General features: G+C 39.7%; 1 protein-coding gene across 9 annotated transcripts in view; it reads right to left on the reverse strand.

Annotated features, from left to right (window-relative positions):
- LOC119485982 (teneurin-3) overlaps positions 1 to 16773 on the reverse strand; it is a 387301-nt gene that overhangs the window by 59140 nt on the left and 311388 nt on the right. For all 9 annotated transcript variants that reach the window (XM_037765855.1, XM_037765854.1, XM_037765852.1 and 6 more), the window contains 4 exons: positions 16506 to 16634; positions 11707 to 11838; positions 10746 to 10881; positions 5920 to 6063 (listed from right to left, as the gene is read on the reverse strand). In XM_037765855.1, coding sequence (XP_037621783.1) covers positions 5920 to 6063; positions 10746 to 10881; positions 11707 to 11838; positions 16506 to 16634 — 541 coding nt within the window. The remainder of the gene's footprint in view (positions 1 to 5919; positions 6064 to 10745; positions 10882 to 11706; positions 11839 to 16505; positions 16635 to 16773) is intronic.

Consider the following 16773-nt stretch of genomic DNA (forward strand, 5'->3'; position numbering starts at 1 on the left):
TAATAATAAGCCGACCACCTCACGGTACCGCCAGATGTGAGCTGTGATCTGTTTTTAAAGTCACGCACCTTGGCGGAGGTCTGCACTCTCCGAGTACCATTTTAGTTTTATATTATTTTACTTACTTTATTTAGTGTAATCATTTAGAATCTGTTTAAACTTCTCACGGCTGTTTTGTTTGTAAGTTTGATGTAAAGAAAACAACTCAACTACAAACACTTAATTTGGGATTTGTGTCATGAAAATGGTTGAGAAAAAAAAACACACACAAAAATGTAAAGTTGTTTAAAGTTCAGACATTTCGATTTGATGTCCTGAAAAAAAAAGCAACACTTTCTCATGTTCTCTGGAGCAAAGCACTAAAGCAGCCTGACTGTGGCTGAGCTGCTTAGTGTCTGAATAATGGAGTTCAGCTCCTCAACGGGCAGCTTACAAACACACACACACACACACACACACATGCACACACACACACACACACACACACACACACACACACACACGCACGCACGCACGCACACTCTCTCTCTCTCTCTCTCTCTCTCTCTCTCATCCAGTCTTATCCGAGTTGTTCAGCAGTGCTCACTCCTCCCTGCTCGCAGTTCACACAACACCAGGTGTGTGTCTGTTGTCTGTCTGTGTGTGTAAAAGTGTGGACAAGCCTCTGCCCACAAATCCAGTGTGTTTCTCTTTCCTTGTGTATTTTCAAGGCTAAATAACATCAAATTCATTAGTTAATATTGTTCAATAAGAATCAGCACTGCCTTTGATTTAATACAACTTTATGGGCATGAACAAAAATCAAAGTGAAAACCAAAATTTGTGAAGTCCATACCATAAAAACTAAATGTGCTTCCTCATTACAACATTAACTATAAGAGGTGCCGCTGACTTCTATAGAGCTATGGAACATCCTCCATTGGAAAATTATTATAGATTTCATTTAACATGACATTTGCAGAACTGATGGCTCAGCAACATATGAATTGCTGTACAGTCAAAACCACAGATTGATTGATTTTAATATAGACTTCTGTTTTTCAAAGGGAAGAAAGACAGACAGACAGGATTTAGTGTTTACATGTGTGATGCCTATATGTACCATAACTAATATCGTCCACTTTTTAAATCAACCAGAAAAAGGAGGGGTCTTTGGATATTTTCACAAGTCATAGTCCGTTTGGTTAGTCCGAATTAGAGAGAATCACAGCATGGCTTTTTCTATGGTGATCCTCAAGGTATTGGTGTCTTAATGTGGTATTTTGGAGGGATTATTGATCATTTTATCAATTCTCTAGTGGTAAAAAAATGGTTAAATTTAGCACCAAATCTGTGTAACTGATTTATGACTAGAACAACTTGACACACAACTTGCTGAGCTGCATCTCAAATTATTCTCCAGCTTTCAGATGAAGTACACCACTTCTATGTGACATCTACTGTTGACCTGCTATGTCCCCCTAAACACCCCCTGTATACCTCTAAAAAAGACAAAAACAGGTCTGTTGTGGGTCACGGAGGGTTAAAGAGTCTCAATGTTATGTGAACAAAAATATGTGAAGGGATGAATGATTCAGTAAACAAATATAACTCAATAAAAAGAGAACAAGGCTGACTCACTGCCATTTTTATGGAAAGATAAATTAGGAAAGCTTAAATTTGAGAATTTGAGATATTCAATAAATAGGAACGTAGCTGGTTTTGTTGGTCAAAACATGAAAACACAGAACAAGAAACAATGAAATCACTGCCAGGCGTCTCACTCACTGTACAGGCATGATATTTCCAAAACTAAAACATCATCTCATCCACATCATTAGTGGAGCTACAAGACCAACTACAAAGAAAACACAGCAGGTGTGTTTGATGCTTTCTCTCTCTCTCTCAAAGAGAAGAAAGATTACTCGTTGTCCATGTGGTGCGTCTTAGTCTCAAAAGGACAAACACACATCGTGCATTGTGCTGTCCCTTCAAGACGCAAAATCACACCCACAGAGACCAGTACGCATATAGACAGAAAATCACAAATCACACCTGCATTTTAAACACACGCACGCACACAGACACACACAAACACACACTGAATCGGGTGACAAGGTGTTGAAAGCCCAAGAGGACTGGAGGGAGAGAGGGATGAATAGCAATGTGATGGATGGGGTGACAGATAGAGGACAGCAAGGAAGGGAGGAGGAGGAGGAGGGAGGGTGGTTTATAAAGTCAAAGTGCCTTTAAAGCAGCAAAATGCATTTTCTAAACATGTATCTATTCTCATATGAACCAGTTCTTGAAAGGCGGGCTATCTGAATGGAAATGAGTCTCTCTTCAGAGATAGGAGATCAACATAGAGTAGATGTAGGCAATTCTGTTTAAACGGCACTGGAGTCACAGTGATGCATCCTTCACAAACCAGCTGATTGTAACAAAACATTAAGGATTTAAACACGGAGAGGTCTGGATTCACACCGTGCTGTCTGCTTCACGTTCATGTGGAAATGCATGAAGGTGACCTGGTGACCTGCAGACAGGATTATTGTCAAAGGTGAGATTCTATCAAACTGTATACCTCTCAGAGGAAATGAATATCAGGCTATTGAATGAGGGTTTGTGTATTCCATGTTAACTCTACTTTAGTTTTTACATAATTTTTTTATTGTACAACAGCTGTCCTCTAACTGGAAATTTGGAATAATAGAGCATTTACTGGGGCCCGCAGTGTCAGAAAGAAAACTTTGAGTGATAAAAAACAAAGCGGTGATGCTTGCGCAATAACAATGTCTAATGTTCAATTGATGTATGTGTCAGGGAGGGAGATGGGGTGGTGGGACATTGATTCTTTCCCTTTCTTTTTACTGGCTATTAATTCCTAAATTATGAAATTGTGATTTTTTTTTACTGCCATTTTGTTCAGTTGGTTTTGTACTTCATATTCTTTTTTAAAGTCCATTTTAAATGCAACTTTTTTTATTTTGTGGATATCACTTTAAGGTCATGGATATTTACCTCCGCCAAGCCGAAGGCCTAGGAAGGAGGTTATGTTTTCACCGGTGTTGGTTTGTTTGTTAGTTGGTTTGTTTGTTTGTCTGTTAGCAGGATAACTCCAAAAGTTCGCGATGGATTTGAATGACATTTTTTGGAAGGGTGGGGTGTGGGACAATAAACAATCCATTAGATTATGGTGGCGATCCCTATCATGATCTGGATTCAGAATTTTTTTTACAGATTCCGGTCAGCCATAATATTAAGACCACAGGGTATAACACATGCACAGTGTAACTGATGACGCGTTGATGACGCATGACCCTGCTTCCTTCTGAGAGCAGAGGGATACGTGTGTGGATGTGTGGCGAGAGTCCGAGGTGCGGCGGGTGCTGCTGTCCGTCCGCGGTGAGAAAGAAAAAAGCGGTAGCTGACGGGATGAGAGACAATGTAGTGTAATGCAATACAGACATAACAAAGCTGCTGAATGAGAGAGGCATCCGCCGATATGTTACACGGAAACACACCGTGTTAATAATAAGCCGACCACCACACGGTACCACCAGCTGTGAGCTGTGATCTGTTTTTAAAGTCATGCGATCTGTTTTTAAAGTCGAGCGCAATTCTAGTTATTTGATGTTTTGTGCTTGTTAATAATGTCAATAATAATAATAATAATTGTCAATAATACAACCCAGTGGCCAGAAAAAAATGTTGGCACTGGACGTTTCTGCAAACCACAGATACGCTGAATGGCGACGTTTCTGAACCAAAAATACGTTTCATATCGGCCTCATATCACGCTTGCAATGCAAACGCAATGCCATGCATGGTTAACCTTGTGACACGATTGGTTAGGTTCAGGCAACAAAACTACTTGGTTACGGTTAGAGAAAAGATTGTGGTTTGTGTTCAAATAATAATGTAACAACATAACAGCGTAACGTTACAACTGTTACAATGCAACAAAACCACTATAGTTAGGTTTAGGAAAGAACTAAATTGTTGGGCTTAAAACTACTACGTTTTTACAGTGAAAATGAGGATGAACAACAAAAAGCCACCTCCACTCCCGCCCGCCCCGTGTGTGTCTTTTCACTCTTCAAACAACGTCACTTGCTTGACCGAATGTAAAAACGTTGACATTTAACATATCCCTGGTTTGCAGAAACATCCAATGGCAACATTTTTTCCTGGTGACTGAGTTGAACAATAACACTGAAATAAAATGTCTCATACTCATCAAATCACAGCACAAACAAAGGCTACGTTCACATTACAAGCAAATTCTTTGCTCTCATGTGACACAGATCTTATTTTTTCCAATCAGATCTGGGCCACATTAGTATGTGGTCCTAAATCCGATACATATCCGATCGCTGGTCATGCGACCGCTTTGAGAACGCTCATATCGGAATTCATGTGTGTTTTTCCATGTTATACTTCACTGAGTCGGCACAGATCATTCACCATACAGTGTCGGAGTGGCCCATTGAAACTACAGAAGAAGAACTTCTCTCTCTACAGAATAGTGCGTCAATCAGACACTGAGAATGTTTGTTACCTGACAAAAAAAACTTTTTTCTATATTACTGAGTTCTTCTGCTAAATTTGGCTTCATGTTTCCCTCAGTAGAACACCGATTTAATAAATCAGCAGTTGCAAAAATGTGTAAACTGTATTGTTAAGGAAGACAAACTTTATCTGGAAACATCAAGTTTATACACTTTACATGGAACTAAAATTAATATAATACCATTAAATATAATACCGTTAATACCGTATATTATGTTAAATCATGTTCACCAAATGAGTTAGTGTCTGTTTATGAGTCGTAAGAAATCATAAACTATCTTTTAGAAGGAGTAGATGTTTAACGGTAAACTCGGCTTAGGTTGTTTTTTATCCGACAGTAGGAAACAGCTGAAGACTATATTTTGCAAGTCAGTCATTTAAAATGTAAATTAACTCATCAAACAGACTTTTCACAATTCACTCAGTTTTTCTCATAAACTTGTCATGTTTGACAAAGCAGAACTCTGATTTATTGAAATCACATGTTATAAAAAAATTGCGTGGACGTGCCGGGATGTAACGTCACACACACATCATACTTTAGTTTATTTACCTTAGTTCACAGAAGAGCTGTGAGAAAGTAAATGTCAGTGAGGGATCCATTACAGTATGTTGGAAGAATCCAGAAGTCCTGTTTTCCCACTCAAACTATGTAATCTGATCTACAGTATCTTCAAGCTGGAATGTATAATATTCAGTCAACATATCTCAACCCTGTGGTTTCATTGCAATATCGAAATATAATAATAATAATAAAGAAAATGAAAAGAAATAAATATTACAATAAAGGAAGATAAGATGACAAATACACAATAACAAGGCAGCAAAGACAGGAGAGATGACAGGGGAGGAGACGAGGAGGATGATGATCTGAAAAGATTGTGAGCGTGTGTGTGTGCGTGTGTGTGTGTCCATGTATGAGTGTGAGAGAGAGAAAGGGAGACAGAGATGAAAGGCTGGCAAAAATACCACTGGGCAGCTGGAACAAATCCAAGACGCCAACGAGGAACTCACACACACACTCTAAATTCTTTTCCTCCGCTCCATCGACCAAAGCCTGCATGACAACAATCGTTCTGACAAGTGCTGAGATTAACATACTTTTAAACTGCTATAAGCTTTGTCCTATTCCTCCGACATATAATTAATGATGTGGAGAGAGACGGAGACACAGAGAGAGGATATGTATGTTCACATACAAGTAGAAAATTAAACTCTAAACCTCAGCTGTCATATAAAAAACATATGAAACTATTATTTACTTTATGCAGTAGCATGTTTCATCATCTTGCAGTGTGGACATTGTGTGTGTGTGTATATGAAGATAGAGCTGCAGTGTGATAGTGCAGCTTATGGTTTTTGTCTTACCGTTCTGTACGTCAAGGATGTGATGTTTATCCAGCGTCCATCCTCCCATGTTGGAAGCATCCAGCTCGTAGCCTTGCAAAATGGCCGTTCTCTTCTCCCACAGGATCAGGTCCAGGCAGGACTCGTATTCATACCCCACCGACACTATTAGAGACACACACAGGGCACACAGGCCAGTTATTCAACTCTTTCCTGTGACTGTTTGTCTTCAAACCAAATGGGAAAAAGGTTGCTGTGATTCAGAGCAAAGCAAACAGACAGGTTTGAACCGCGGAGTTAACCTCCATTTGTCTGCTTTTGTAACATCCACTGACTCCTGCTGCTGGTTCACTGAGGGCCTTCACTCTCTGGTCCAACACACACGCACGCACGCACGCACGCACGCACGCACGCACGCACGCACGCACGCACGCACGCACGCACACGCACACACACGCACACACACACACACACACACACACACACACACACACACACTTTGAACATTTCTTTGCACTGAGAAAGTATTTGTCAGGCCTGTCTGCCTGTCTCTGTGAGGTACAACACTGTAACGTCAAGGGTGGGACACTTGCACACCGTGTGCAGACACACACACACACACACATTGCTGTGCTCTGCCAAGTGCATTTTCTGCCATCACCATTGTGCATTGTGTGAACTGGCAGCCACAATAGCTGTGTGTGTGTGTGTATTAAATTCAGAAGAAACAAATATCTTCAGGGGGAAGAGAGAAGGAACGGTGAAAACTGGTGATGTATGAAAAGAGGGAGGAAAAGAAAGACAAGCTAATGTGCTACACAGAATGTGGTTACAACTATATTTTACAGCAATACAGTGACCATGAGATGATAATAAAGTACAACAATAATAATAATACTCAATAATATTATAATAATATATAATAAAAGATAACAGTGGAAAGAAAATGATAACAATAATGCAAATAAAACAGAACAACAACAACAGCAATATAATAAAAGATATCACCATGAAACTTTATCGGATGATTACTTAAAATTGGTTCTTCGCTAAGCCCCGCCCCCCCGCTGCTACTCCGTCAGAGCTACCATAGAGCCCACACTGTCACTAACTGCACTCCCTGCATAGATATCTAACTCATTTTTGGAAAAACAAAAAAGTGATTTCAGAGAGAAGCAGACAGAAGGGTCTACACGAGTGGTTCTCAAACTTTTTACACCACGTACAACCTCAGAAAATGTTTGACTCTCCAAGTACCACCATTATGACCAGGGGTGGGCAACTATTTTTCCTGCGGGGGCCACATGAGAAACCCAGATTGTTGCCGGGGGCCAAACATTCTGTCAGACGTAAGCTCTATATTATCTCTAGATTAATTTATAGAAAACATATTGCAGACTTATTTTGCAGCATTTATTATACTGAAAATCACTCCAAACAGCATTATTATTAAGAAAATTACATTATATGCAGGATGTTTTTGAACCGTATATAACTGACTGTTTTGGGTAGTAATGTTTCCATTAACAAAACTTAAGAAAACAGAGAATCCCCCAGCATGCCAACATATAAAAACACACACTGCAGGTCCAAAAAGCCCTATTTTTCAGGGCAGGGAGGGTAGCCTACTGTACACAGTACTGTACTGTACTTTGTTATTGTCATCTATAGTGGTTATTTGCATAAAAACACAGAATTCAAATGATTATGATTATCTAAATATTTGCTTTGATTAAAAAAATCTTGGCAAGCTGCTTAGAGCTAGTAAACATCTCCTACAAACAACTGAATTTATTCAAGTTTCTCACCAAAAATATATTTTACGAGATTACATTTGAACACATCATGATAACGTTATAATTTACCTTCGCCTAATAGTCATTTTTCCTGAGCCGACTTTGAACGCCTCATAACAATAACTCGATGGCACCTCCGTTAACGTTCGTATCTCCGGTATTTAGCCAGTCAGGACTGTGCTGCCCACAGGCTGCTAACAGCTTACGTTACTAACTGTCCTCCTGCTGATTTCAACACAGGTTTGTTGTTCACAGTGTCGCTTTATCAGGAAAAAATAGGGTGCGTCCCCTGAGGTTTAGTAGCACCACACTCTTGAGTGTTTTTTTTCTCTCCACCGTGGCTCCGGTCCCAAACAAACTGAAACATGATACAGCGTGCATATACGTCATTGTGCATGTGTAACTGTGGGAAAGCATCAATAAGAGGAATCAATAGTCAGAGATTCCTTTGCGTACCACCAGTAGTATGTGTACCATAGTTTGAGAACCACTGGTCTACACTATGTGTTTGGAGGATATATCAGGATGTCAAACTGATGCAGCAGCAGAAACGGGTTAAAAAGATAAAGATGGAAGCTAAAGCTACAGATCACAGCGTAAAAGTGAACCACCATCACCTGGTGATGGAGACAGCATACAATGACATTAAGGAACAACACTGTTTCTGTAAAGCCGGATAGGTCTTTATTCACTGTTGCAATCATTACGTAGCAAAAGCAGCCTGTGTATCAGTATACCTTCAGCAGCTATAGCGTAGCATATCGTAACACTAGGTCTGATCTAAAATAAGTTCACAGCAAATGTTTGATGCAACGTATAAATGCACAGTTTCCTCCTGATGACTTCAACCTCTGATTTTAACAGTTGCCAGACATGCACTCCAAATATTCTTGTGGTTACGCTACCTTATTATAACTTATGAGCACCAATTTCAGAAGTGTTACAAAACATAGCAGTAAATCGTCTTTATGTTCAACCCATTAAGGCGGGCCACCGTAAGTAATAACTCACCGAGGAGCGCGTCCGCTGGACTTGTCCCTCATAAAGGTGTCAGAGGGGTTAGCATACCCATTATGTCCAAGCCATTTCCCTGTCAAAGCCTTTCTGCAGAACCTATTTGAACTTAGCCGTGTGCAGCTTTATGTACGTTCAGCACTACAGGAAAATCCCTCCTCCTCTCCACAGCCACTGTGCACAGTATGTTATAAAACTTTGATAGTGAGTGCAGGCCAAGGGGTTATTTTGTGTTGAATTGGTGCAATTTAACTGTTGTATAGAGTACAGTTTTGCTCCATCTATGGCAGACACTTCTATTATCATTTCCTATGATCCTCCACCCCCTGGGTTACACAAAGGGTAACAGTTACAGTGATCAGGTAAACATAATGGTTTAGACATATTCTCCCAATTCCACTGTATACATTCAAGTCATATAGTCTACAATTAGTCGTCTGTTCACAGGAACAAGAAACATGTACTAGTAAATAGCTAAAAGTTCACTGTCAACAGCTGTATTAACACTATTACCTTCAGTTAGGGAGGACACCAACCCCCCCACCTCACCATCACAGAACTCTAAGCCTGGCGATATACTGGCTTTTTACATGTAAGCACAGACAGGTGGCTATAATACAAGCACCATTATGCTTGCCTGCAAACCCTTTTGTGTTCCTGGAGGGCTGAATAGTTTCTCTTCAATGCGTCATTGCATCTTGGAGACACTTCATTTCTGACATCACACACAAGCGATGCTCCAAATCAGGGGTCTACAACCTGCGGCACTGGAGCCACATGCGGCTCTTTAGCCCCTCTCCAGTGGCTCCCCGTGGATTTAAAAATAAAATTAATGGAAATTAATAACGGTTATTTTTTTTACATTTTCATTTATCATTCTTGTAGGTGATTCTTAAAATGTGCGTCAACTACGGCCTGGTGCCTTATCCTCTTTTGCCAAACCTCAATAGCTCAATAGGCTAGTTATGGATTCTAAATCCCCAAAAAGAAAAGTCTCTGAGGAAAACAGAGAATTTAATAATTGAGTTCGTGGACAGATTCGACAACAAAACAAGTAATTGAAAGACATTCCCAGAACAAGCACACTGGATTTGCTGAAAAGCCAGCAGCAGCTTCCAGCCAAATGTCCTGAGATGTTTCTTTAATGTCCTGCCTCTCATTTGCACTTGGGCCCTCACTGCATTAGACTTGATAGGCTGTGTTACCTTCATTACAATGCTCAAATGTTTTGCGGCTCCAAACAGATATTTAAAAAAATGTATTTGATCTAAAATGTCTCTTTTGATAGTAAAGGTTGCTGACCCCTGCTCCAAATGAATGCAGATACATAGGTAGTTGAAAGCAAACTTTGTCAGAGGCTTAACGATTGACACTAGTAGCTTTCCGCAGTATACTGTAGGTCACTGGTCAGCTGAGCTGCATCTTGATCAGTAGCTTTTTTATGACGGGGAGAGTGTTACTCATCTTCAGCCATATTATCCTGGGGAGTTCAGGGATTCAAACTAGTGACCTTCTGGTCATAACACCACTTAACCTCCAGGCTTCTGCAACCATTCTTTCACATAAAAAAAAACAGCACAACGCCAGTAAATTGTAAAATCATTAGGGAAACCACCATTTTTATTGCATTTCCATTGAGTTGTGAAAGGAAAGCTGGTATATACCCAACTACAAGGACTCTGCTGTGAGGCTTTTCACACCAACGTGCTGCAGATCACACATTGCAGCAATTTAGCTTGGCAAACCCATCACTTTTAGGAATGTTTTTTTTTTAATTTGACTCCAGACATGGAAGTCATTACATGGTCAGGCCCCTTTGTACTGACATCAGTTGAAAGAGAAATGAGAGGAGCATCAGGTTCTCAGAGCAGGGGCCTCTGGCTGCTCAAAGTCAAGGTTGGAAATTAAAGTTTATCGTTCTTTTGTTGTTGCTTTGGAACATCCTTTTCACACAATCTCAGAGAGGTCAAACCAGTGCACATTTGAAAAAGGTTTATGTTATTTTCTGTGTAGCTTCGCTATTAGCAGCAAACTCACCGACTGCCTCGGATAGTCCATAGACGCGTTGGCCGTAGGCGTCTGTCTTGTCCCAGATAAAGGTGTAGGATAGATTTGGTTGGGCAGGGAACCATTTCTGGAAAAGGCGCCCCACCACCGCCACCATCAGGTGAACCTGGAGAAACAGCACCAAACACAAAGGTCTCTTAATGGTAGTTCAGGTTAGGGTTCCACCGATATGGGGCACCGATGTTGATTAGTTGACGGAAGCTGTTAAAGGGTAACTTTGGTATTTTTCAACCTGGACCCAATTTTCCCACATTATTGTGTCTTAGTGACTAATGGGGACAACAATTTCTGAAATTGGTCCAGTATTGAGGGAGAGCGCTGCAGACGACAGCCGCTAAACGGGTTGCAATGTAATCGCTCGGGGCGACTCATCACCGTCAATGTACATCCACTAAAAGTGCTTGTTTTTGCCATGACAGGCTCAGATTGTTATTCTGTCAACATTATGGAAAGGACCTTACAGAGAAATAAATTGCTTTCCTTGACCTTTCGCTTGATTCGGTCTGTTTGTTATTGTGTCTAACCGAGTCCACATCGTCGAAATCATCTAAATATTCAGCCATGACATTGAAAAATCTTTTAGATAACACTAAGCTATGCTTTCTGTCCTCCAACACAACAAACTCTGACAACACCGGTGTCCAGTGGCACTCCTCTCTCCACTCTCATTCACGTTGCTACCTAAGTCTAAGTCATATGACACAATAACAAACAGACTGGATCAAGGATGAAGGCCTGCAGTGCTCTTGCTCAATACTGGACCAGTTTTAGAAAATGTTGTCCCTATTAGTCAGTTAGACACAGAAACATGGGAAAATACCAAAGTTACCCTTTAATGGCCAGTATTCTGTATTGATATGCTGTATCATATCATAGTGGCTTTGAGGGAATATGATATATATATATATAATGGTCATATTACATATCTCACCTTCATCAGGTTGAAAGGTATTGATGTCTGTGTCATGGTGACTTTGAGGATCGGCTTATATCCCGCAGCTCTGGAACTCAGGTAGACCAGGTTTAGATCACTGCCTGGTATTGAGGTTTCTTCTTGTAAAACCTGCAGAGAGATAAAACAAGACAGAAAACACATCAGCACCTAACACTATTTCACTGTCTAGAAGCATCATATTTATAGGGAAGGGACTGCTAACTGGCATCTCGAGATGTCAAGAGATCACGCGAGAATCGCAGGATCAAATGTCACACAAAAATCCATCTTGTCAGGCTCCGAGTAATGCGTTTGTGTCGGTCTCGCCAGACATCGGACCAATAAGCGTCCTGTGAGGAGCTACTGCAGCTATGGGCGTGCTTTAGGTGTGTGTGAGTCAGGTCAGTTCTAAACAACAATGGTGACCCTTAAAGAGGTTAGTGTAGACGCTGCAATAGCATGAGTTCTATCAGAACTGCAGAATATTTCTTCACTGAAAGAAGAGCAAAGTACTGCACTGAAAGTGTAAAGTACAGCGATGTTTTTGCCTTCAGTTAATTTCACCCTTGTTTAGTTTGATTGACAGACGGTTCATCGTATTTGTTGAAAGTGCCTTCCCTTTTCTAACCAGTTTCCAATAAGAGCTTCTCAGATGGGTCTGTAAAACAAACCATCTGGTTATCAGTCACTGATAATCTCCTTCTAGTGCTCCTAATGGCATTTGTTGTGTTTCTACTGCGCCCGATCTAAACAACCAATCACAGCCAAGCAGTCTCTGAGCAGCTGGCGAACTCCGACCAAATGATTCAAATATGAATCAATATTCTGTTACTGTAATGCCTATTTCTCTCCTCAAATGTTTGACTCCAAATGGAGTAGTTTTATTACAATAATGACATATGATAAAGTAAAACTTAGATAATAATAAATAAGATGAATAACAATGTAAATAAGATAAAAGAAAAGAATCCAAAGTCAAGTATGTACATTCAATATAAAACCGGTCAAAAATATTATAAAGTAAAAATACAATTTCTTGTGCGTTGATTTTGTAACTAAAATATTGAAATCGTTGCCAAACAAACATTGTTTGGACAAAAATACACTTGGAGTGTTGTTTTAGTAGCGTTAAGGCCTTGTCGTTTAGAAACTGTTCGGTAAAAAGACCACCACAGCATTTTTTTTTCCGTCGGGTAAAGAGGTTAAAGTCATGTCTCCAAACCTGAGGGGCTGTTACGCGTCTGGCAAAAAAGTCCACGTCACCAGTGTTACATCTTTGAAGGACATCATATTAATATACATATTTTATTGGGTGCACTTGCAGGTGAAGGACAAGCAGAAGGACCACTCTAATTTAGACATACGGACACACACAGACGGGCATATTGAACCTCAACCTTTTGATACCGATGGTGCTCACTGCTCACTGCTCACTGTCAAATGACATCCAATCTTCTCTGATCTTTCTCTGCTCGTTGGAGAGACGAGAGAACTCAAACGACTGAAGGGGTTTATTTACAGGCATATGCACACTTGTGTTTAAGTACGCATATTATCTAAGCAGGTATATATGAACGAGTGTGCATGTTTTTATCTGCGTGTTTGTAAGTATGTCCTTGTGTTGAACCTGAACAAGGTGAGCCAGACTAAATCGCTGCTGTATCAGAAGCAGGCACATAAAGCGAAGGACACGCAACATGTCTCAACGCCACTGGTGATCTGGGATCACTGAGTGTCAACAGTGGGATGGCACGTAGCAGTTGGAGGAGAGTGAGGCTAGCAGCATGGCATCAGACTGGCAAAGTCACTGAGAGAACAAGCAAGACGTTTCATCTTCATCAAGTACGAAGAACTGAAACTTAAAGGACATTTTTTTATAGCATTGGTATTCGTTTAATAGATTTGGCCAGCAGTTATGATAACAATGAACTCACCAAATTAATTGCAAACACACACTGACATTGCCTGAATGAAGTTTGACAGGGCAAGAAACACAGGCAGTAAAACAGGTTGAAATAAGCCAGTTTTATCCAGATTATCTACAGCACTTTATTTCGAGGTAAATCAAAAAAGTGAGATTCTGCTTTGTATAACTTTGACATGGCTTAAGCATTGCTTGTGTGTGTTTTGAAAGACATTAGTTGTTAGATTGGCATTCCGAATGAATGGGTTTAGGGATATTGGGCTCTGAAGCTTCATCACAACTGAGCGAGTCTCCCAACCGACACTGGGTTTCTCCCCCAGTGTGTGGCCTGCATTAGCTCTCATACTGGGGTACGGTCAGTCTCTCGACATCTATTACACACAACAATGTAACAGAAGTAAAGAAAACACGTCAAAAATGTCACTAAAAACACATCACAAACGTCACCAAAGTAGCTTACGAAACAAACACCACTTCCTGGTTGAAAGTCCTGTGTTTGTTCACATTATGTTTGTTGTTGGGGCTGACTTATTCCACTGACTGGTTTGGGTGGAATGAGAATACACACATTCTAAGTTCAAATAAGAAAAAAAAAAACACATTTTCATATAAAAACGGCCCATACTTTGTTAGAGAGAGAAATGCTAGATCACTTAGTTAGATCGCAGCTATGAACAAAAGGGCCTTTAATGAAGAGGTGGACTACAGGAAACAGGAGATTGGGAAGAAATATTTAAGAATACACAAATGAAAAATAAAAACAAAGCTCCTCGGGGAATGATCCATTTGGACTGTTCCTGTGTTATATTTTTGAACTGCACTATTGCCTTTTCATTAGCCAGGCATTTAGTGTTCATTACAGATCCATTACATCCCCTTAAAGACTGCCCTTTTCACTGCCCTCCTCGCTAATGGACTCAGCTCCACCAAAAGCTAAGTAGCGGCTTTCCACTCGTTTGCTTTTGATCTGCACTCAGACACACACACACACAGGCTACACACATGCTTTCCTTCGTGCACACACTCGTTCCCTCTTTCGCATATAGTCAGGCACATACACACACGCTTGTCAAATAAAAAAATAATAATGGAGTGCTGGTTCAGGGTTGTAAAAATATAAAAACACACATGGAGTACTGCCATCTGTTTCATTTCCTCTGTGGACTGGTTAAAGTAACGTGACGATAAAGAAGCACACAGATGTGCTATTAGGCTTAAAGGAAATTAGAGGCAGGAACCTGGGTGGGGCTTGTGTGTGTGTGTGTGTGTGTGTGTGTGTGTGTGTGTATGTGCACCACTCCAGAGCCACAGCTCCTCAGCTGTGGTAACTATGTGTGTGTGTGTTAGTGTGTGTGTGTGAGTGAGTGTGTGTATTTGTCTCTATTCAAACCAACCCTATTAAACGTGTTAGCATTTAGCAGTTGACAGTCTGACAGTTAGCCTTCGTAAGCCTTCACTTCATATCACATCAGTGGTGTTGATAGCGCTAGTGTGAGTCTTGGCGTCTTAAAGAGACTAAACAAGAAAGATCTTGTCTTTCTTTTATTGGCTCTTCAGAACGTTTTGGACTGGAACAATAGCGCCTTCACACTGTGTTAAGAAAAAAAAAAGGAGTTGAGCACTTTATTTTTATAATTCGACCTCATTGCCATTACTCATTGACTCATTTTAGTATTATGCCAATTAGAGTTGCTATTTTACTAAATTAATTCTTGCCAGATTGTGCTCTTTATCTAAAAAGTCCAGGGATAAGTGTTTACATGTTGAATATAAAAAGAAATACTGAAAAAAGAAATACTGAAAATGAAATTTGTAAAGAGATTATCAACAATACTAAAAAAATTAGGGCTGCAAATAAGGATTATTATCATTATCTAATATCGATATATATTAATCGATTTGTCTGTATAATGTTATAATATAATATAATGTACATTGTGAAAAATGCCCATTACAGTTTCCCAGAGTCCAAGGTGATATTTTCAACTATCCAAAGACATTCAGTATGATATCAAATATCACATCAAAAGAGTTGCCGATTAATTTTCAACTAATCATTTTAGCTCAAAATGGAATTAGCAGTGCTAATTTAATGTTTTTGAATTTTTATTTAATTTGTTTATTTTACGCTTTGTAGGCCGGTGGTTCATAATCAGCTGCTCAATTTTTTTTTCCCATTTTTGTCCTCATCTTCTATTAGCAAAGTAATTTACATTGAAGGAAACACACTAATCGTGGATGTGCGGACATAAAACCTAAGCAGATATTTTTTGGAGAAAATCTGGGAAAGCTGAAAATGCCTTAGATAAGAGGGATAAAACATAAAAAACCTAGCCAGAGTATACTGTATATACTGTAGGTGATGAATAAATAATAGATACTGGCGTGCTAAATAAGCCTCTGACTGAACTAAATTGTCATTTAGATGGTGTCAGAAATGTTGTTCTACTAAGAATAATGTTTTTTTTGACTGGCCCCTATTAAATTTAAACCAAAGTTTTTTTTGCTTATTTTTTTTTATATCTTTTTATTTACAGGCTTTTAGCAGAGTCACTACATGTGTTAGCCAGGCATGTCATATATTGTTATTTTCAGAATAAGTTGGGCTACTCAGAAATTCCATTAATTTGCATGTGTTTCTAGAAGTAAATAAAGAAAATTATATATATATATATATATATATATATATATATTTGGGTTAGGCGGATATCTCATGTATGCTGATACTTTCTGATAACTTTAAATTTCCATGGCAAAAATATTCATTGACCATTCTGAAAATCTGAGATCTTATTTTTTTATAAAAAGTATAAATATTGGCCTTGGATATTTGGTCTAGCTACTTAAAGGCCTCCTCTGAGTTGTGTATTACCTGCGTTTCAGGAACGATGGGGCCATCCTCAGTTGAAATTCTGTAAAACGTAGACAGAGGAGAAGCAACGATGACAGGACTGGGTCTGATGAAACCACTCAGGTCACAGCTGGGAATGTCGTTCTCCTCCTGAAACAGCCGGACATAATGTCTGCCAGTTAGACTTTTCATTTACTGAGACATCAATTTATTGACTGTGAAACAATGAGTTCATTAGTCACTTAGTTGGCAGTGAGTCAGTGTCAGTCAGATGGTGTATACGTCATCT

This window comes from Sebastes umbrosus, chromosome 3, assembly GCF_015220745.1.
Source record: "Sebastes umbrosus isolate fSebUmb1 chromosome 3, fSebUmb1.pri, whole genome shotgun sequence".
In the NCBI taxonomy this organism is placed as follows: Eukaryota; Metazoa; Chordata; class Actinopteri; order Perciformes; family Sebastidae; genus Sebastes; species Sebastes umbrosus.